The sequence below is a fragment of the Orcinus orca genome, chromosome 1 (assembly GCF_937001465.1).
Source record: "Orcinus orca chromosome 1, mOrcOrc1.1, whole genome shotgun sequence".
Classification (NCBI taxonomy): domain Eukaryota; kingdom Metazoa; phylum Chordata; class Mammalia; order Artiodactyla; family Delphinidae; genus Orcinus; species Orcinus orca.
The window spans coordinates 197666648-197687841 of NC_064559.1; the positions used below are offsets into that span (position 1 = coordinate 197666648).

At 50.4% G+C, this 21194-nt stretch overlaps 1 protein-coding gene across 8 annotated transcripts in view; it reads left to right on the forward strand.

Annotated features, from left to right (window-relative positions):
- The window catches only part of TMCO4 (transmembrane and coiled-coil domains 4), a 77650-nt gene that overhangs the window by 5778 nt on the left and 50678 nt on the right, over window positions 1–21194 (forward strand). For 6 of the 8 annotated variants that reach the window (XM_049707307.1, XM_049707311.1, XM_049707297.1 and 3 more), the window contains exons 2-5: window positions 2934–3108; window positions 3830–3857; window positions 13758–13890; window positions 20950–21047. In XM_049707307.1, coding sequence (XP_049563264.1) covers window positions 2934–3108; window positions 3830–3857; window positions 13758–13890; window positions 20950–21047 — 434 coding nt within the window. Of the gene's footprint in view, window positions 1–2933; window positions 3109–3829; window positions 3858–13757; window positions 13891–20949; window positions 21048–21194 lie in introns of those variants that run through there. The other 2 variants (XM_033433129.2, XM_049707303.1) reach the window with 2 other exon arrangements.

The window sequence follows — 21194 nt, forward strand, 5'->3', positions numbered from 1 at the left end:
ATGGCAAGGATGAGAGGGGAGGGATGCACCAGCCTAGCCGGTGCCCAGCACTCGGTGGGTGCCAAGGAATGTGATTGCTGGAGAGGGACGATCTCTGCAGTGGTGAAGCGTGGCCTCTGGAGTCAGAGAGAACCCTGGACCCTGGAGCTGTCACTTAACCTCTCTGGGGAATACCCTGGCAGTCCAGTGGTTAGGACTCCGCGATTTCACTGCTGAGTGACCTAAGATCCCACAAGCCATGTGGCATGGCCAAAAAACACAAAGCAAACTAACAAAAAAACACCTTTCTGGTTCCGGGTGTCTTTATCTCTAGAATGGGGGTAAAAATAGTACCTCCCTCCCTCATGGGGCTGTAATGAGAAGTAAATGAGTCCGTGTGTATGAAGCACTGAGTACAGGGACTGACAGATAGTTGCTCTGTGATCACCATTTATTATCGTCATTGCTACTGATTTTTATGTGCTTCAACTAGATCACCAGTCACGTTAGAAGCATTTACCAAGGCCCTGCCGTTCTACAGTGCTATTTCTTATTTCATAGATTGCTGTCCTGGCACTTTACATATATATTTATTGATTCATTTGTTCACTTAAAGAAACACCTCTATAGGGCTTTATATGGGCCAGGTTTTGCTCTAAGCACATGACAAATGTTAACTTAGCTTTCAACAACCCTATGCAATAGGTTTCATCGTTATCGCCACCGTTTTACAGATAAAAAAACAGAGGCACAGAGAGGCTAAGTAACTTGTCCAAGATCACACAGCTTGTGGCACAGCTGGGATTTGAGCTGGAGTTCGTGCTCTTCACCCCTCCACTCTTGTTATGAGATGCTTCTCTACATCCAGGACTTCCTTCATGGACACGGGGCCAGGCCGTGCCGCTGCCCTCGGCACTACGTATATGTTTACCCCGAAGTAATGCTCAATTCACTTAGTCATCCCTCCCTGCATATACACTCACACATCATCCCAGGGTAATCCCAGTAATTGTAGCGGGGTAAATTACAGTAATTGTTACAGCAGTAGCTAACATTTATTGAGGGTTATCAGGCACTATTATCATGTCAGTTAATCTTTCCAGACAATCTATGAGACAGGCCCTATTATCATCCTCATTTTACAGCAGAGGAGAGTAAAACTAAGAGAGGTGAAGTAGGGCATGAAGCCAGTAACCGAGGGAGCCAGGACTCCCCCGAGGGGTCAGACATTAGAGCCCGGCTCAACCCTCTTCTCCACTGCCTCTCTTGGTCACCTTGTAAATAAAATAGTGATGCTAACTAACATTAGTTGAGTATCTACTGCATGCCAAGCCCTGCTCGGGCTGCTTTACATGTATCATCTCATTTAATCCTCAAACAATTTTATGAAGTTGGTTTCTTAGACCCATTTGCAGATAAGGAAACTGAGGCACAGAGAGGTTGAGTTACTCGCTCAGATGTCCTTCAGGAGTGAAGGACTTTCCTGGGACTTCCCTGGCGCTCCAGTGTTTAAGACTCCACGCTTCTATGGCAGGGGGTGCAGGTTTGATCCCTGGTCAGGGAACTAAGATCCCTCATGCCCCGTGGCATGGCCAAAAAAAAAAAAAAAGGAGTGAAGGACGTTCCCCCAGCTACTGAGAGGGCTTTCCGGCACAGCCTGGGTCTGCCTCAGCTGAAGAGAGCCACTTCACCCAAGGTTCTGCCGCCTTCCTGGGGCAGCCTTTGTCTGATGACTGTCTGAAATAAGGGTATAAAGGCCCAGCCCTGTTGCCCCACTGGGGGCAGTTCTCAAGCGTCACCCCATCTTCAGATCTCCCCACAGGGTCAGCTGAGGCTTCTGTTGCGACTGGATCTCCCTGCCCAGTCCTCCATCCTCCCTGCCCATTCACAGACGTTGACCCCAACAGAATCCCCAGTAATCATTTCAGAGCTGCTTCCCGGGGACCTGGACCCAAACAGTGGTAGGGCCAGGATTTGAACCCGAGTCCTGCACTGCTCCTGTCACAGGCCCGGCCTGCAGAGATCTCTCTACTTGGGCTTTGGCAGCAGCAGCTCTAAAGAATGGGTTGGGTGGGCTGCCTGGGATCCACGGGAACCGGAGCCGGGCGGTGCAAGCGGGGAGCTTCCTGAGGTCGCCCTCTCTACCAGGGAGCTCTGCTTGTCTCTGGGAAGCCTCTTCTCTGCACTGGCCTAATCCCCTCTGATCTGATTCCCTTTCCCGCATCCCAGTGGTGGCTTGGAATCAAAGCCTTGTGTGGACTCTTCTGGGGTCCCCAAGATGCCATGTGTTTCCTGTAGCTCCTGGGGTCCCTTCTCTCCTGGAGCACCCCATCCATCCCCCACCCAGGGACCCCCTCAAATGACTGCTGTGGACAGAGCCCCCATGGCGGCGGTGGGCGCGGCTGGAGGACAGACTTCTCTGCACTTTACCCACTTCTGCAGCAGCCAGCGTGTCTCCAGAAAGCATGTCCGTGGCCGTTCCCACAGCAGCCAGTCTCCATGTGTGGGAACCTTTTCTGGTCACTGCCTCTCACCTCACAGGTGGATTTGGGGCTCCGTCTCGACTCATCAGGGCTTGATTCCTGCCTCTGTCCTAGCATATCCCACGGCCCTGGATCAGTTAGTTCCGTCCAAGTCTCCACCCCGCTGCGAGCTTCTCATCCAAGGCCCATCTTGCTCATTTTTGATTCCACAGCCCCAGGGCAGGCCGGCCTCAGGGCGTGTGGTCAGTAACTGCTCGTTAGCCCCGTTTGTGTGGTTTATCAGTCCTGTGGTCAAAGTTTTGGTGGAGGAAGAAGCCCAAGTCCACACACCTGAAATCAGGTTTTGGCTCTTCTGTATTCCCTGGGCCACAGTCGCCATGGTTTTTTGTAAGTGCCAGGTCTTCACATCCTTGCACACAGCTCATATCGTGAGATGCACAGTCCAGGATCTCAGCTGCGTCTGTCTTTCAGATCCTTCTGCATGGACTTTGTGGCTGGCCTGGTGAAGTGGCTGGACTTGTCCGAAGCTGTCTTGCCAACCATGACTGCTTTTGCCAGCGGCCTGGGAGGCGAAGGAGCAGACACGTTTGCTCAGATTTTATTGAAGGACCCCATCTTGAAGGACAACCCACTGGTGATCACTCAGGTACACCCACCGCCCAGGTGGTGGCTGCCAGGGAAAGTAGAACAGAGAATTTCCTCTCAAAGTCAGCCTGAATATCGCTTCTAGTGGCGTGGGGGGAATTGAAAGATTAAATATTGCATCATAATTTCATATGATGATGACGATCATAGCTAATGTTGAATTATCATTATTGAATATTTACTATCGATTTATTACTTAAACAGTACTTATTATATGCTAATACCTTACTAATATGAACTCATTTAATTCTCAAAGCAATTTTATTAGGTAGGATGATAAATGGAGGCACAGAGATGTTAGGTAACTTGCTCAAGGTCACACAGCTGATTTGAACCTTGGCAGTCTTACTCCAGAGCCCGTGCTCCTGACTGCTAAGCTGTGGTGCCTCCTTTTGGAAGTAGCAGCTTTGCTGTGTGCCCTTGGGCATGTCACTCACCTGCTCTGTATGCATTTGAAGCAGGCAGAAGCTTGACACAGGCTATCGGTGGGTCAAGAGAGCAGATTTAAAACAGCCCTTCCCCTCCTTCATCTGACTCCCTGAAATTCTCACGCATTTATTCAGTTATCTGCTTACTTGTTTGTCTGGCTCGCCCCTCGAATGTACGGCGGAGGTATTTTGTCTGCCTTGTTCTCCCACTTATTAAGGGTCAATAAACATTTGTCAAGTGAGCAGGCTGGTTACAAATCAACCTATTGCTAATTCCTGTTACTCTTCCCTCAGGACCTTCTGAGCTTCTCACTCAAGGATGGTGAGTTGATTTCATAAGTTGTGGGGCACGTATCTGCACCTCAGCCAGTGAAGCCAGTGGTAGGTGTTGCCCCTGCGGTCCCGTCCCCAGTGGCCTTTTTGGTGCAAGAAAGGAAAGGGGGCTTCCCTGGTGGCGCAGTGGTTGAGAGTCCGCCTGCCGATGCAGGGAGCACGGGTTCGTGCCCCGGTCCGGGAAGATCCCACATGCCGCGGAGCGGCTGGGCCCGTGAGCCATGGCCGCTGAGCCTGCGCGTCCGGAGCCTGTGCTCCGCAACGGGAGGGGCCACAACAGTGAGAGGCCCACATACCGCAAAAATAAATAAATAAATAAATAAAAAGAAAGGAAAGGGAAGCCAGTAGAGCTGGGGAGCTGGAAGCTCTCCATTCATGCCAAGCGCCGGGTGGTGCTTCTTAGCGGTTCTGTTGATTCCACACAGTGCCCTGTGGTTCCCCCTTCTGAGTGGCTCTGAAGTCTGGCTCCTGCCTTCTGAGGTCTGTTCTGCTGGCAAACAGAAGGAGCACAGAATTGAAAATGAAATCCCAACCACGTCTACACTGTGTAGGAAGGGAAGTCTCACCCACTCCCCACCGGAACCCAGGCTTGTGCGGGACTGGAGGGGTAAGAAGAGGAGGAAGAACAGAATGTCAGGAGCAGAAACAGCGTGTGCAGGAGGCCTGGCTGGAAAGAATGCTCGGAGGAGGGTCACGGGGGCCGGAGCTGAGCGGGTTCTCCACCTACACGAGATCCCAGGCTGTTCCCGTGGAGTTTATAGTCTGAGAAGTGCAGCTCTAAGGCTCAAACCCCACTATATATTTTTGGCCCTAGTCTAGCCGCGCAGAATGCTTTCACTCCATATCTCAGAGCCAGAGGAGAGCCCAAGGGTGATCTGGCCCAGTCCCTGCTTTCAGGCGGGCACGACCTGAAGTAACACTTCTCTTTGGCCGGTGAGGCCACGTGGCTGAGTTGTGGTCTGAGGATGTGGTGCAGTTGGTCTGAAAATCCTCAGCTGTATCACTTGTGTTTTTTCCAAACGGAAGTAAGGGAAGAATAACAATATCCGATCGTCCTGGACACTGTTGGAGTGAGGGGTGGGTTTGTGCGGAGGTCTGAGGCTCAGGAAAGGAAGGCAGCCCATCAGCACACACACCCTCACGTGATAATCACGGGAACAGCAAAGCACCAGTTCTTGAGCGCTTGCTGGGTGCCCAGCGTGCCGCCAAGGGCTGTACAGGCACGGAGCCCTCTCAGCCCCCTGAGGGGTGTTGGAGGTCGTTGTTCCCATTTTGCAGGTCAAGGTCATCTTGGATGGGACGCCCATATTTCCAGGTGGAGAGGTTGAGGCCAGAGAGGGGATGGGGCTTTCCCGGAAGCACACAGTGGCAGAGGTGGCCTGGTGGTCAGAACCAGGTCTCCAGCCTCCAGGGCCAGCGCTCTGCCCCACGGCCTTGTCACGGGGGAGAAGAAGCTGCCCCAGCACTCCTGTGTCAGCCTTAAAAAAAAAAAAAAAAAAGAAAGGAAAGGGAAGCCAGTAGAGCTGGGCCACAAGCCCAGCGAGCCACGTTCATTCTAGCCTGCTTCCTGCCGCCGCCTGCCAATCACAAGACCTCCTGAGCTCCCAGGAGCACCCAGGACACTTTAACTTACCCCCTTTGCTGTGGGTGACCTTGGCCTGGCTCTCACAGAATAATTGGAGCGGGTTTGAAACAGCCTGTCTAATGTCATCACCTGGTACTTCATTCCCTCCCAGGGGTGTTCTCATAGGCAGCCTCTAAACCGGCATTGCCTTTGAAATGTCTCTTGAGAATAACCACCACTTATGAAGCACCTGTTAACGCTGGTCATGGTACCTGACCCTTGTCAGGCATCGTTTCACATCATCCTCATAGCTATCCTTTCATGTAGACACTCCCACTTTCCAGACGAGCAAACTGAGGCCCAGAGAGGTGAAGTAACTGGCCTAAGCTGGTAAGTGGCAGAGCTGGACATTCTAAAACAAGTGCTATTAACAAAAACCTTAGCAGACTTTACCCACAGGGGTTGAGGACTGTGGCAGCATCTCCACGGGAATATAGTAGTACCTCGTAGCTAAAGAATACCAGTCTCTGACAACATCTGGGGGGTGCCTTTGGTTTATCTCAAAGCCCCACCAGATGCCGGCATCTACGAACAGGAGGAGCTTCACTGGCACGCCGGGACCCCAGTGGGAGTGGGTGCTAGGGCTCAAAAGTTCCCCAGAGGTCAGAGGTAGGTGGCTCCTCAAACCATCTAGACGACCCTCTCATCAGACGCAGACCTCGGAGATATTGCGGGTTCCGTTCCAGACCACCGCAGTAAAGCCAGTCACGTGAATATTTTTGGTTTCTCAGGGCATATAAAAGTTATATTTACACTATACTGTAGTCTATTAAGTGTACAGTAACGCCGTGTCTAAAAAAACAATGGACATACCTTAATTTAAAAATGCTGTTGGAAAAATGGCACTGATGGACCTGCTGGATGCAGGGTTGCCACAGACAAGGCAAAGAGCAGTAAAACGAGGTCCGCCTGTAGATGAGAAAAGGAGGCCCCGAGTGGGAATGGCTGCAGTTGTCATATCCAACTCTGTCCTTATGAATGAAGAACCAGGGACCAAGAACTGGGTGCATCTGGGGATCAGGCTGCCCGGTGTTAAGATTCAAGCTCTACTTTGGCAAGGTCCTGAATGTCTCTGTGTCTCGGTTTTCTCAGGTGTTAAATGGGAACAAACAGTACTTTTTACCTTATAGGGCAGCGGTGAGGATTAAATGAAATAACCCAGGTAAAGCGCTCAGAACAGAGCTGGCATGCAGGAAGCAGGCCATGAGTGCCACTGGGGCACGGTGGTGGTGGTGGTGAAATGGGAAAGCCCTGGGAACCAGAAAACCTGGACTGTCATCCTGTCTCTCAGACTCTCATTGTGTGACCTTGATCAAGTCACTTAACTTCTCTGAACTTCAATTTCAAATACAAATGAGAGGCAAGAGCCAGATGCTACTTCATAGCAAAACAAAACTGTCTTTGGTCCTAAGAACACAGTCAAGGATCTTGTAAGGAGAAGGTCAGTGTCATAGTTGGGCCGGTTGTTCAAGGCCTTTCCCATAAGCTCCATGAGAGTAGGGCCCTTGTCTGGCTTGTTCACCATCATATCCCAGTGTCTGCAACACTGATGGACACGTGGTGGGCATTTAGTACTTGTTGGGTGAATGGATGGATGGATGAAGGGATGGAGGAATGGATGAAGGGATGGAGGGACAGATGGATTAATGGATAGAAGGTTGGATGGATAGAAAGAAGGATGGATGTCCTTTCCTTAGAGCACAAGCTCAGATACTAGCAAGGTGGTTTGTCTGAACTTGAGGGTTAAAACATCTTTTTTCTACAGAGACTGATGGGGTAGGACACACAGCACAGAAGGCTCTCTGTGCTACTGCATTTCTCTCTGGGTGTGACACAGGGTGATTAATCATGGAATCAGCCCAAGACATCAACACAAAAAGCCGCACGTCTCTGAACTTCCTGGAAGGTTGACCCATACTGACAATATTGGGATCTTAGTCACAAAACAATGCCATCTTGGCAGCTGGGTGGAATTTTTTATGCATGCTAATCATTTCCTTCTCATCCAGTAACAACCCATGAAGCTTCTTGCCCACACAACTGGAAAAAATAAGCCTTTTATATGTTGAAGGTTAAACTACATCTGAGCCAACTCGAGACTGGGTTTCACAACTGTGGCACTATTGACATTTGGGACTGGATAATTCTTTGTTGTGGGACCACCCCGTGCCATGTAGGAGATTTAGCTGAATCCCTGGCCTCTACTCACTAGATGCCAGTAGCACTTCCTGAGTTGTGATAACCAGAAATGTCTCCATGCTTTGCCAGATATCCTCGGGGGGCAAAAACATCCCTGGTTGAGAACCATGGGTTCAGGACCCCAAATTTGGCCGTCTCAGGTGGGGCTGGTTTATTTGTAGTTGGTAATCTTTATAAGTTACCTAGTTGCTCTCCTAGGTCCTGTACACAGATGGTGAATTATTGCATCGTATATAATCCTCAAATCAACTGCTAGAGTAGATACTATTATCCCCACTGGTAGGAAATTAGGCTCAGGAGGTTAAGTAACCCGAGGTGGCATTTCCAAGTAAGTTTCAAATTCCATTTAAAGCAGTGAGTCTCATGGTGAACGTGTGCAGGACACTTAGGCTGAAGCATGGTTCTTGCCCTCTGTACTCTGAATCCAAAGATAACATTGACTCCAGGCCATGGAACCCGACGACATGCAGCCACATGAGATATAACAACCTTCACCGCAAACTTGGCTCTACTTTCTGACCTGGTCTTTATTACTGAGTTGCAAACCCTACCTCCCCAATGAATCAGAAAGGTTTGAGAGGTTGGTCGTTGGTCGTGGTGGAACGCGTTGTCAGCTGGCGGCTAGGTTCTTCATCAGGATCCTCAAGGTTCGTAAAGCTTGCTGTCAGTATTGAAGCTGGCTGTTCATTCAGCAAATGAGAACGGAGCCCGCGCTGTGTGTGCCAGGCCGTCTGCTAGGCGCTGGGAGTAGTTCTAACCAGGGCCGATGCCCATTGAGTGCCTACTGTGTGCAGGCCCTGAGAAAAATGCTTTACAATTTGTTTAAACCCCTCAACAGCCCTGGGAGGTAGATGCTATTCCTGTCCCTCATTTTACAAAAGAGGCAGCTGCGGCCCAGAAAGTGAAATCACCTGCCCGAGGTCACACAGCAAGGATTCAGACCCAGGCAGTGTGGTTCCAGAGTTCATGCTTAACTGCTGTTCTGCTTCCTACATGGAGATAAAATGATAAAATCCTCATCCTTACAGCTGACTTTAAGGGGATTTGATGAGGCCAGAATGAAGCGTGGGCACCCCATGTGGTAGAGGCCGGAGGAGGCCAATCTTGCCAGCAGCTGAGAGGGTGGAGCTGGAGGAGGGCCTCAGATGGGCCCCCTTTGCTCCCATGACCACCGGCCTTGAAGTAAGCTCATTGCCACGTTGAACACCCCTAACTGTCCCCCCAAAATGAGCTGTGAAGAGAAAAGGCAGGAGTCATACCTGAAACCATCTGAGTTCGAGTCCTGCCCTGAGACAGGGTGCATCTTAGAAGTCCTGTCCCTTGGGACTTCCCTGGTGGAGCAGTGGTTAAGAATCCAACTGCCATTGCAGGGGACACGGGTTTGATCCCTGGTCCAAGAAGATCCCACAGGCCGCAGAGCGACTAATCCCGTGCACTACAACTACTGAGCCTGTGCTCTAGAGCCCGCGAGCCACAACTACTGAGCCCACATGCCACAACTACTGAAGTCCGCATGCCTAGAGCCCGTGCTCCGAAACAAGAGAAGCCACCACAATGAGAAGTATGCACATTGTGACAAAGAGTAGCCCCCGCTCACCACCACTAGAGAAAGCCCACGCGCAGCAACGAAGACCCAATGCAGCCAAAAATTAATTAATTAAATTTAAAAAGAAAAAAAAAGTCCCGTGCCTCCAGCCACACTCTGCCCACCAAAGTGAAGACCCTGGGAAGACTTGTAAGTCAGCCCAGTGCCCATGGGGGAGATGGGGGGAGGACCGTGGGACTAGAGTAAGGTGTGGTTTCCTTTATATGAAAAAAAAAATTCATTGAGGGTGAAATTGGGTATAAATATTCTAAATGTTACATAAAATGTACAATTAGAAAAGTTGGGGGAATTCCCTTGTTGTTCAGTGGTTAAGACTCGGTGCTTTCAGTGCCAGGTCCTGGGTTCAGTCCCTGGTCGGGAAACTAAGATCCCACAAGGCACGCAGCACGGCCAAAAAAAAAAGTCGGTCCATCGAGGGATGGCAGTGCAGTAGGCTGGGTAATCAGTTGAATGAATATGGCCTGAGAGTGTCCTCGGACCGCAGGGAAAGGCGAGACGAAGGTTCCCCGTGCTGACACAGCAGCAGCAGCTCACAGCCTCACCCCAGCAGCCCTGGCTTCTTAGCATCTAAGGATAGAGCAAATTTGACAATTTACCGTAAAAAGAGTACTATTAGCCACCCTTTCTTGATCACTTACTGCATCCCAGGTGCTGGCCAGTCTCATCACATGCATCTTCTCACTGTATCTCAACAAACGCCAGATTAAAAGGGTATTCTTACCCCCATTGTACAGATGAGGAGACTGAGGTTCAGAGAGGTCAAGAAACTTGCCTGAAGCCATTCAGCTAGTAGGTAGTCAGATGAAAATTCAAACCCCAGTCTGTGTCCCAACAAAGGCTGAAGTTTCTGCCTCTGAATTCCTTTTTCCTTTGGTCTGGAGGGCAGTCCCCAAAGGGAAGGGATTGGCCGTGATCTCTTCCCAAAGGTCTGGGATTCTGCTGCTCTCCGAGGAGAGGCAAGCTCAACCCCAGGCAGGTCATTCTGGCTCCCGAACTCAGATCCATAGGGAGAACAGAGGCTGGTTCAGTGCCTGGCAATGGAGGTTGTACTGCTCCCTGAGGAGGTGCATTTGGAAATGCAGGGTAGGTGGTGGTTTTTGTCACAGCGCCTGGGGTGCACCTGGCGTTTAGCTCCAAGGACGCTGTTCATCCTTTAATGCACAGCACAGTGTTGGATGGTGAAGTGCAAAGTGCATCAACTTCTCTATTGAGATGCTGGTGAGAAAAGGAGCCCAGAAGTGTTTGTTCTGCCCCCGGGTCTGTCCAAACACACTGGGTGACTTTGGACATGTCCCTTGCTCTTCCTAGGCCAGAAGGACCAGTTGGGCTCCAAGGGTGGAGTCTGGGTGGGTGCTGGGGCTGCCCAGCAGTTGGAGGCTGGCATACTCCTGCCCCCTGGGGGCAGAACCAAGATCCCTGAGCCCGCCCCCCACCAAGATTTTCCAAAGAACAGGCTGCCGGGTGATGGGTCCTGTGTGTGCACCTTTGGCCCATGGCCTAGGGCTATGCCTGGGATTGTGGGTGCACCCCACATATCCCATGCACCCAGAAGGTAGGACTCACAGCTGACCACATGGGAGTGACCTGGAATCCCAAAACTTCACTCGAGTAGATTTGCCTTATTCTAGTCTTTTTTTTTTTGGCTACACTGCTCAGCTTGTGGGATTTTAGTTCCCGGACCAGTGATCGAACCTGGGCCCTCCACAATGAGAGCTCGGAGTCCTAACCACTGGACCTCCAGGGAATTCCCTCAAGTAGATTTGCCTTTAAAAGGCAGCCACAGTGAAATGAACAGAAACTTTGGCATCTTGGGTTTTAAGCCAAATTCCACGGCTCCCTCAGCTGTGTGATTTAGAACAGCGGTCCCCAACCTTTTTGGCACCAGGGACCGGTTTCGTGGAAGACAGTTTTTCTGCAGACTCGGGTGGGGGAGATGGTTCAGGCGGTGATGCTAACGACAGGGAGCGATGGGAGCAGCCAATGAAGCTTCGCCCCTCGCCCACAGCTCACCTCCTGCTGTGCGGCCCGGTTCCTAACAGGCCACGGACCGGTACCGGTCTGTGGACTGGGGGCTGGGGACCCCTGATTTAGGAAGTTTCTTAGCCTTTCTGCACCCGTTCTTACCAGCTTCCCAGGACCACTGGGAAGATTAGCAATCAGGAATGCAAGCTTCTTGAGTGGTGCCCAGCATTTGTTAGGAGCACCGAGGATGCTGGTTTCCTTTCCTGCAGAGGTAGCAGGAGGAGGAGTCATCTTGATTACACCACTTCCTCCAGGCGTGAATGCACCCAGACCTCCTCAGATCAGGAGCTTGCTAGTTAGAACAAGTGCAAAGGCCCTGGGGCAGGAATGAGCTTGGCTTCTTGGTGGGAAAAATACTGGTGGAAACAGGGACCAGTAGAAAGTGAGATGGTAGAGAGTGGCAGGAAGGGGTTAGAAAATGTACAGTCTTGCAGACCATGGGAAGAAATGTGGATTTCATTCTAAGTGCATTGGGGAGTTTTAAGTTGGGGAAGAGACCCCAGTTAGATTTATGACTTCACCCTTCAAGCTGCCGTGTGGCAAATAGAGTGTGGGGCAGGAGGAACCAGGGCAACAGCTGGTCCTTGAAGAGCGATGGCAGTCACAGTGGCCGTGCAGCAGAGATGGGGAGCTGTGGTCAGACTCAGGATACATTTTGGAGGTGCAGCTGTCACCGATTGGCTGTCTGAGGGGGGGCAATGAGAAAAATCAAGAACGATGCCCAGGCTTTTGGCCTGAACCCCAAGTTGGGCTTTTTATTGAGACAGGATGGATTGGCCCTGGAGGAGTGAGTTGGCTACCTGGCAAATTGTCCTGGGTAGCCCAGGACTCCTGCCCCTCCTCCGCCACTTACCACCTGCCTTAAATAGAACCTCAGCTCCAAGTCCAGCAGCCTGGCTGTCAAGGTCCTTGAAATGACCCTTACACGAAGCTGACATCCCAGAGTCCCGTGCCTGAGAATACCTTGGGAGGTTTTAATCACCTGTGCACCTGGCAGTCTGTATTCCAGAAACTGAATCACGGCAGCCTTGACCAGTGGAGTATGAATTAGTGGCTGATGATAGCTGCCATCAGTTATCACCACAGCCAAGGCTTGTCAATTGCCACAGGTCGATTACGGCCTACGCGCAATAGTCTGTGAGCCTAGGAGGGAGCTCCTTTATTTGTGGGACATTAGCTGATCAATAACCCCAAGACGTGGCCTGTGGTGTCTGTTTCCCGACACACAGGTCCTCATCCAGGGAGGCGGCCGAGGGCAGCTGGGCAAGTGCTGCCAGACCACGGCTCGCTCTAAGGACCCTAGTTAGAGGAAGGAACTGGTTTATTTTGCAGAAGCTGAGGTTATCGTAGCTACTACGACCTTAGTATAAAATTACCATGCAGCATTGCAGACACCCAGCAGAGGAGGCCGGTTCTGCATCATTCATTAAGGACCCGTCATGGACCCAGAGTCCTCTCCTCAAAACTTTGTGAGGGCTTCCCTGGTGGCGCAGTGGTTGAGAGTCCGCCTGCCGATGCAGGGGATACGGGTTCGTGCCCCGGTCCGGGAAGATCCCACGTGCCACGGAGCGGCTGGGCCCGTGAGCCATGGCCGCTGAGCCTGCACGTCCGGAGCCTGTGCTCCGCAATGGGAGAGGCCACAGCAGTGAGAGGCCCACATACCGCAAAAAACAAAACAAAAAAAACTTTGTGAGATGACTGTTACTATTTCCACTTCCACCTGAGCGAGGATGAGCTTTGCCCAAGGTTAGACACAATAGTATCCGTACCCAGGTCTGTCAGGTCATCAATTGAACATTTATTCTTTGTGCCGAGCGCTCTCCTAAGGACTGGAGATAAAGCAGTGCAGAGTTTATACTTATAAAGTTTATACTTCACGGGGAGAGACAAACGAGAGTAAATGGATATGATGTCAGAGCAGGGCAAGCTCTGTGTGGAACAAAATGCAGGGTGAAGGGGTAGAGTAATGGGGGCCGGGGGTCAGGAAGGCCTCTGTGAGCGGGAGGCGTCTGAACAGAGGGGGAGGAGCCTCCCAAGAAGATCTGGGGAATGAGCCTTCCCGGTGGTGGAAACAAAACATGTGCAAAGGCTCCGCAGCAGGAACATTCTAGAAGGTGAGGTCGTGGAGTTGGCCAGGGGCCTTGTATGTCATGATGGAGTTGGATTTGCTTCTGATCGTGATATCACGTCCTTAACAGCTTTGGGATGTGAAAATTTGATCTTTGCTGATTTGGTGAAACACGCCACCTTTCTTCTGATCCATATGGGTAACAGTTGCACACTGTTCCGCCCCAGAAGCTGTCTTCTTGTTCAGCTGACCGGTTCTCGGGGCTGTGCACTTCGGATGTATCTGGGGTTTGGGTTTCATCCGTTGCGCTGCTGTTAACATCTCTGTGCTTGGAAGCTGAACTAACCCCGTGCTCTTTCTCTCTTTCCAGGGCGCTATGATGCTCGGGCCCGAGTCCTCATTTGCCACATGACCTCCCTCCTCCAAGTGCCCTTGGAGGAGCTGGACCTCCTCGAAGAGACGTTCCTCGAGAGCCTGAAGGAAACCAAAGAGGAGGAATCTGAGTAAGTGTGCCCTGCGACCCTGGCCACCCTGCCAGGAATCAAGGACTTCCACTCTTCAGATAACAGCATCCTGTGTGTCCCCTCGCCCCATTAAGAGATGGTGCACTGAGGTGGGAAGAGCACTGCACAGAGAGTCACAGTGCAGTCCTGACTCGCTGTGTGGCCTTATCAAGTCACTTCCCGTCTCTGGGCCTCCATCCTCATTTGTAGGAAAGGGGGATTGAATGGATGAATGCTAAGGGCCATGAGTTTGTGACTTTAGCATTCTGTGGCCCCAACACCCCACTCCCCCTCAGTTCTTGTGACACCTTATCTGTGGGCCAGAGTGGCCTGGGTTCAAATCCCACCTCTGACACCTGTTTGCTTTTTGACCTTGGGCGGGTGCCCCCCCACCCCCAATCTCTAAGCCATAATATTCTTATCTGTAAAATAGGAATAAGAATAGCATCCTCCTAGGGTCATTGTGGAAAACAAATGCAATTGTATTATCAAGTGCTTGGCCCAGGGCTGGCATGTAGCAAGGGCTCAGTAAGTATGAGTCCTTCCCTTCCCCCACATTCCCCCATACCTGCCAGCTGTCAAGAGGCTTTGCTATCTGTGTATGGTCAGGTGTGTGTTGAGGGAAATTTTCCTGGTAACTTGGCCAGAGCTCAGCTCTTTGCAGAACACCTTACACAGGATCTAATCCCAGGGTAATAAATCGATCCCAGTCACAGCCTAATTGCGGGCTCCTTGCACCAGGCACATCTCCCAGCCTTGGGTTTTGTTCGGCCATGAAGGCTTTCTTTGAGCAGCCAGGCTGTGCCCAGTTCAGCCCAGCTGGGAATTTAGCTTTGAAGCCAAATTCAGAACTGGAGCCGCCCTCCCGCCAGGGTTTGTAGGGCAAAGGGAGGGGGTTGATTCCTTGAGAAAGGAGGAAACTTGGTCTGTTGAAATAACCTGAAAATAGACTTGTTTTGACTCCCAGAGCTGTGTCAATAAAGAAACAGCTGGATCCAGGCCAACACCTGGATCCCTCAAGTATGTCTTGAAATGAGGGAAACTCTTTAGTATTGTCTGGAAATGTATTGTCAGAAAGAAACACATTACCCAGAGGGTCTGTTCTGATAATACCAGTAATGCCAGATGAGGGAATGTGTAAAGCAGAGCCCAGCTCTGCCACTTACCAGCCGTGTGATCCTGGGCAAGTTATTTAACTTCTCTGGGCCTCAGTTTCCCCAGCTACAAATGGGGATAATAATAGCACCCTCTTCATAGGGTTCTTGTGGGGCTCAAATGAGTTTGTACACATAAAGCGCTTCGAGCAGGACTTGCACAGAGTTACTAGTTGTTAAATATCAACATTTGCTATAGTACTGTTATCATTGCTGTTATTACTGCGTGGGCCATTTCCTCAGAATAATACTCCACAGGTGTCATTTTTTAACTCAATTTTAGGGACTTTGGCAACCTCTCAGATTCTATCTATGGTCTCTGGAGGGGTCTGAGACGCAGGGAAAGCATAGGGACTGGTCAGCCAAGGGACCTGGTTCTCTGTTTGATTCTGCTGCTAAGTCCCTGTGTGGCCCTGGGCACGTTGCTTTCCCTGTCCAGACACCAGCACCAGTTTTTTCACCTGTACAAGTAGAGTATCGAGTTGTATGTAGGTTTCTTTTAACTCTAAGGTTTTGTGTTTCTGCAAGGTGAGCTTCTCACTCAGCACCCCAAGGCGATCCTTTGCAACTGGAGTTCAGGGTGTGATGTACCACCTTTCTGTTCTTGGGTCCCCATCTGAGCCCTGAGGCCATCCAAGCTTCCCCTACTTGTTTGGTGACTTCACTTCTCTGTGCCTCAGTTTCTTCATCTGTAGCACAGGGACAGTGGTAGTATCTCCATCATAGGGCTGTCAAGAGGGTTAAATTAATTAATACATATCAAAGGCTTGGAAGAGCACCTGACACATAGTAAATGTTAGCAAATGCGGTGCTGGACGTTGATACTGATCCCATCTTAATAACATGGTCAACATCTAACCTTTATTGAGCGCTCTCTAGATGCAGGTACAAGATACCATCTCACTGGGTTCTCATTACAATCCCCTGAGGCCTTTGCAGAGGAAGAAACAGAATGTCAGAAGGGTGACGTAATTCACCCGAGGCCACCCAGCTGGCCAGTGGCACCATCTGATTCAACCTCCTTATCCAGTCTGAACATTGCTTACTGCATCCCTCAAGGCATGGTTGAGAATCCGAGGTTTCATTCTTAATTCTGAGGAAGGCGGTGAAGATAATCCTTTTGCGGGGCTTTCTGAGCGTTTACTAGGAATGTGTCTCTAGACTCCCCAGAGATAAGCACTCCCTCTCTATCTACTGGAGAAGGTGATGTAAAAATAAGAAAAGGGTGGTGGTGAGGGCAGTAAAGGTAAGGAACACCCTCTCATGGGAGATAAGGTGGCAGTGAGGGAAATTTCTTTGTGGACCCATGAGATAAGCAGTGCGGGTGTCTCTGCTCTTCTCAAGGTATCTGTGACCTCTGCCTGGGATTTGGCCCAAATCTGCATTTTGGCTTCAGCCTCTGTCTTTGGGAAGCTGACATGGAATGTCAGCCCAAGGTCACTTCTGACATCCCAGGTCATGAGTGTGGCCAGAGGCTATGTGATGACAGAGATTGCCATGGTGCCTAGTCAGCAGGCAAAGTCAGTAATAGGAACAGGGCTTCATTTGGATTCAGTGTCGTGCTCTGAATTCTCACTTCCCAATATAGGAAGCGTCATAGATGTAACTCAGAGCCGGCCTCTCCTCTTGTGCTTTAGAGGTTGAAATTCAATCAGACAACTGAAGTTATTGCAGGAGTGAAGTGCTGTGATAATTAATGATTAACGGGAAAGCTGTTCGTTTTGTGTACAAAACAGTTACTAAGAGCGTTCAAGTACTTAAATAAGGAAATCGATCGGCAGTTCAGGTGTACATTAAGAGAGAGTGCCTTAGCTAAATAACTTTTAGGGAAAATATTATATTCTTTTTTTTGTAAACATTCAAATAATAGTACAAAGCAGGGACTTCCTGGTGGCACAGTGGTTAAGAATCCACCTGCCAATGCAGGGGACACGGGTTTGCAGCCCTGGTCCAGGAAGATCCCACATGCTGCAGATCAACTAAGCCCGTGCGCCACAACTACTGAGCCTGTGCTCTAGAGCCCGCGAGCCACAACTACTGAGCCCATGTGCCACAGCTACTGAAGCCCGCGCGCCTAGAGCCCGTGTTCCACAACAAGAGAAGCCACCGCAATGAGAAGCCCGTGCACCGCAACAAAGAGTAGCCCCCGCTCACCACAACTAGAGAAAGCCCGCGTGCAGCAACAAAGACCCAACACAGCCCAAAAAAAAATTGTTTTAATAATAATACAAAGCAGAATACTAGAGATTAGAGTATATCATCAATCCAATCTTCATAAAATTGATCTGATATACTAGCATTTATACATTTAAATAAAACAGCTTCAAGAACAATATTTACTCTTTAGTTATTTTATTCCCTTTAGGCTATGAGTTTCCCCCTCCATAAACTCAGCTAAAAGTGATGACTGTCTAGTATCCCAGATGTGCAGGTGTCACTGCAGGAACAATCTAGAAGCAGACTGTGCTAAGAAATGTCAAGGGCACCCACTCAAGAATTTGACTATGTTCTTAATAATAAATCTGTACTAATCATGAAAATGTTGTAACATCCTGGATTTGTTCTACTATCCCAGAAATTTCATTCTTGATGGTGATTGGCCTACACCCTGGCTAAATATTTTATTTAGCCAAAATGTATGTACCCCCTGGTTTTCATAGAAATGGACAGTGAGTGGGAGAAAAGATCACTGCAGCAAGATGTTCACGTCCAATTCTTGCTGTGGAATGAGTAGGTTCTTTTCAAAAAACGTCTTCTGAGCCCCATCCAGGTGCCAATCCCAGGGCCAGCGGCTGAGGGTGGAACACAGGAAAGGCTTTATCTGTGTCCCAAAGGTTCAGCCCTGTGATTCTCAAACTTGAGATAATTGGAGAGCTTGTTACAGGTGGTTTCCTCACCCAGGAAGTAGTGCTTTTAACAGCTACCCCCTGGGGATTCTGATGCAGTTGATCCAAAGCCCACCCTTTGAAAATCAATGGTCTAGAATTCCAGGCTAATACCGTACAGAGGGTTAGGGAGGCCTGGAGTCGGAGCATGTAGGCAACCGTGAGGTTCAGGCAGGCGAGGAGGTGACTCTGGAACGATGAGTCATGTTTAGCCAGGCAAAGGAAGGTGAGAAGGTCCTTGGCAGCTGAGGGCCAGCAGGAACACCGGACTGAGGCGTGGGCAGTGTGCCTGCAGGCAGTTCAGTGTTTCTGGAGGGTAGAGTGTAAGTTAGGAATTGATGAACGATGAGGCTGTGAATGAGGCAGGGACCAGGTCACGGGAGGGCCTGAGTGTCCTGCTGGAGAGGTGACCCTATCCTCAAGGCAGAGGGAGGACCAGGATGGAGGGAGAGAGGGGGGCAGACAGTTGTGATTGTACTTTCCTGCTTGACACTGGTCACGTGGTGGTGCTCGCATCATCCTCCCATTTCCAGTCCCTAAGTGAGAAAATTGAGGCTCAGAAAAATCAGGGGAGCCAGCGAGATCATGGCGGAGCTGGGCTCAAAGACCTCACCCCGAATTTGCAGACTATTTCCCAGGCAGTGTTTGTCGAACAATTTGCTGCTGGTTCACGGAGCCAGCTGCTCGTAGCCCCTGTGTGTTCCTCTTGTACGCCCTCAGCAGCTGGAATTTCTCCTCAGGCCTTGAACTCTGCCGAAGGCAACTAATTTCCAGCCTTCCTGTTTGCCCCGATTGGTACTAGCAATTAAGGGCCAAAGTATATCTCCAGCCTGTGGAGGAAATTGTCATAACCATGGAAGGAATGATGATAGCAGTAAACATACTGAACGATGACAGTATGCCAGTCACCGTAGGTTTAGCCCTCCTAGTACCCCTGGAAATTCAGCGCTATTATCATTCCCACTTCATGGATGAGGAAACTCAGGACAAGTCATTTGTACATAGTCCCAAGGCTAGTAAGTGGCCCTGTCCAGCAGGATAGCCTAGGTTTTGCTGCGGTAACAAATGACCTCCACGTCTCGATGCACAAAAGTGCATTTCTTGCAAGTTGGCTGTGGCTTTAGTCCACACTTTCTTGGTTCTGGGTCCCAGTTGACAGGGTGACCTCTATTGGGAGTGTTGCTGGTCTCGGGGCAGAGCAAAAGGAGACTTACCAGGTGCTGCACTGACTCATAAAGATTTTGCCAGAAGTGACTCATATCCTTTCCAGCTACTGGCTAAAGCGGGTCATGGAACCACTCAGCTCATCGGGGCAGAGATGTGTAATTGTTCCATAGGGAGGACCAGTGCAGGAGGGATAACTGAACACCTGGAGGACTGTCATGCACCACCACAGCAGAGGGAGGATTCAAGCCTAGTTTACAGGATCTGAAACCTCACACCAGAACCCACGCCCTTCATCGCCATCCTGCCTTCCGCTTTGCTAAATGCCTGTGGTTCGGCCTCTTCCCGCACATCTGAGGGCGTGAATTTCAGTCATGAAAAACCAGCACCTGTGATCATGGAGAATTGGTTTCCGCTCAGTAGTGAAGCAACCGAGAAGTGCAGCTGTGCTGTACCCCCAGGAGGTGCTTAGGGGAAAGTTGGTTGAGGTGAGCGGGCAGACAACCAAAAAGCATAGCGGGTCTCCCAAAGCCCATCTCAAATCCAGCTTCTTTTCACTGACCGGAGGATGAACTGTTTCTTGCTATCATGTATGGTTCAGGAGGCAAGAGATGGGAAGGAAACGGCTCCGGTTGAGCACTGCGTTGTTCTGCTCGCCGACACACGGAAGTTCCAGCCTGCTGTCCATTCTCCATAAAAGTTTGTTGATCAAAGGGATGAAGAAGGAATTAATTTAAGCTTTACAGACCAACAGCCTTATGAGGGAGATGGTATCATCCCCATTTTTACAAAAGGGGGAACTGAGTTTCAGGGAGATGGAGTTTCATGGCGACAGCCACTGTCTCGGTCCCCGCTCGCAGGGCCAACTGTCAAGCTCTGCGCTTGACAGACATTGTTTTTGCTGATCCCCACTGCCCCTCAGGAGGAGGGCACTCTTAGCCGTGACCTCGTCTGTGATACGCAGACAATAATAAAACTGCTTCTAGGATAAGATAAACCATTCGAAGTGCAAAGCACGGTGGCAGGCATGTTGGAAGTCCTCAATAAACATTAACCCTTCTTTTATCGTCATCGTCACCGGCCATCGCTCTGTACGTTGAGTTGTTGTCCAAACTCCAAGTTCAGTTCAGAGTTCCCACTGGTAGTGACCGCACTGCCCCACCCTTGTCTCCCATCCTTCTCCTTATTGCCCCAGAGCACCGGGGGCCTGATGTTGGACAGGAAAGTTGGGTTTAGTGACTCTCCTGGGCCATTCTCAGGATTCACCTGACCCCAGCTTACTCCATATGCTTCCCTTTTGCTACATTTTGTCACTTTCGAATTTCAAGTCTGAAGGGTTCTAGCTGTTGCCCCAAGGCCAAGGTCTCCAGTACAGACATTTCTCTAACCCCTCTTTGAAAAGATAAATCTGAAGGAAGTTGGTTCCCAAATTCCTTCCAGAGGGAGGTGGGCTCAGATGGCGGAGTGGGGGGAGGGGAAGGAAGGAGTGAGGTGATGATGTCTGTGACTCTATCTGGTACTCATTCTGGGTCCATCTGTATAAAGAGAGTTTTGTGCTTCTTTTGCCACTATTATTTTTTTTTTTTTTGTCTTTTCATTATTCAAATTGCAACCCTGTTAGGATGGATCCGTTGGGTAAGTAGCACATCCCACGTACTGGGATTCCCCGGCTGGGTTTTAGAATGTTTTCAGCTTTTTAAAACCATAGATGGGTCCAAGGTAACCTTGGTACCTCGTTCTGCATGACAGAGCACCCAGCACTGATCCCAGTTTGGGGCTTGGTGAGGCGGGGAGGTGTCAAGGGATCCCAGACACAGCTAGTCCTAGAGAGCAACCTCTCCCCCCACCCACTCCAGAACGGCCGAGGCATCCCGGAAGAAGAAAGAAAACCGGAGGAAGTGGAAGCGCTATCTCCTGATAGGCCTGGCGACGCTGGGAGGCGGGACAGTGATCGGTAAGATGAGATGGTGGCACTGGCCAGGGCAGCACGGAGTGAGGGATGATGCCAGGCTGGGAGCAAGAGTGGGGAGTGCAGGGGGATCAGCTGGGAGCCCACCCCTCCTCGCATGCGCGTAGTAGGTGTGTTCACTAGTATTGTCCG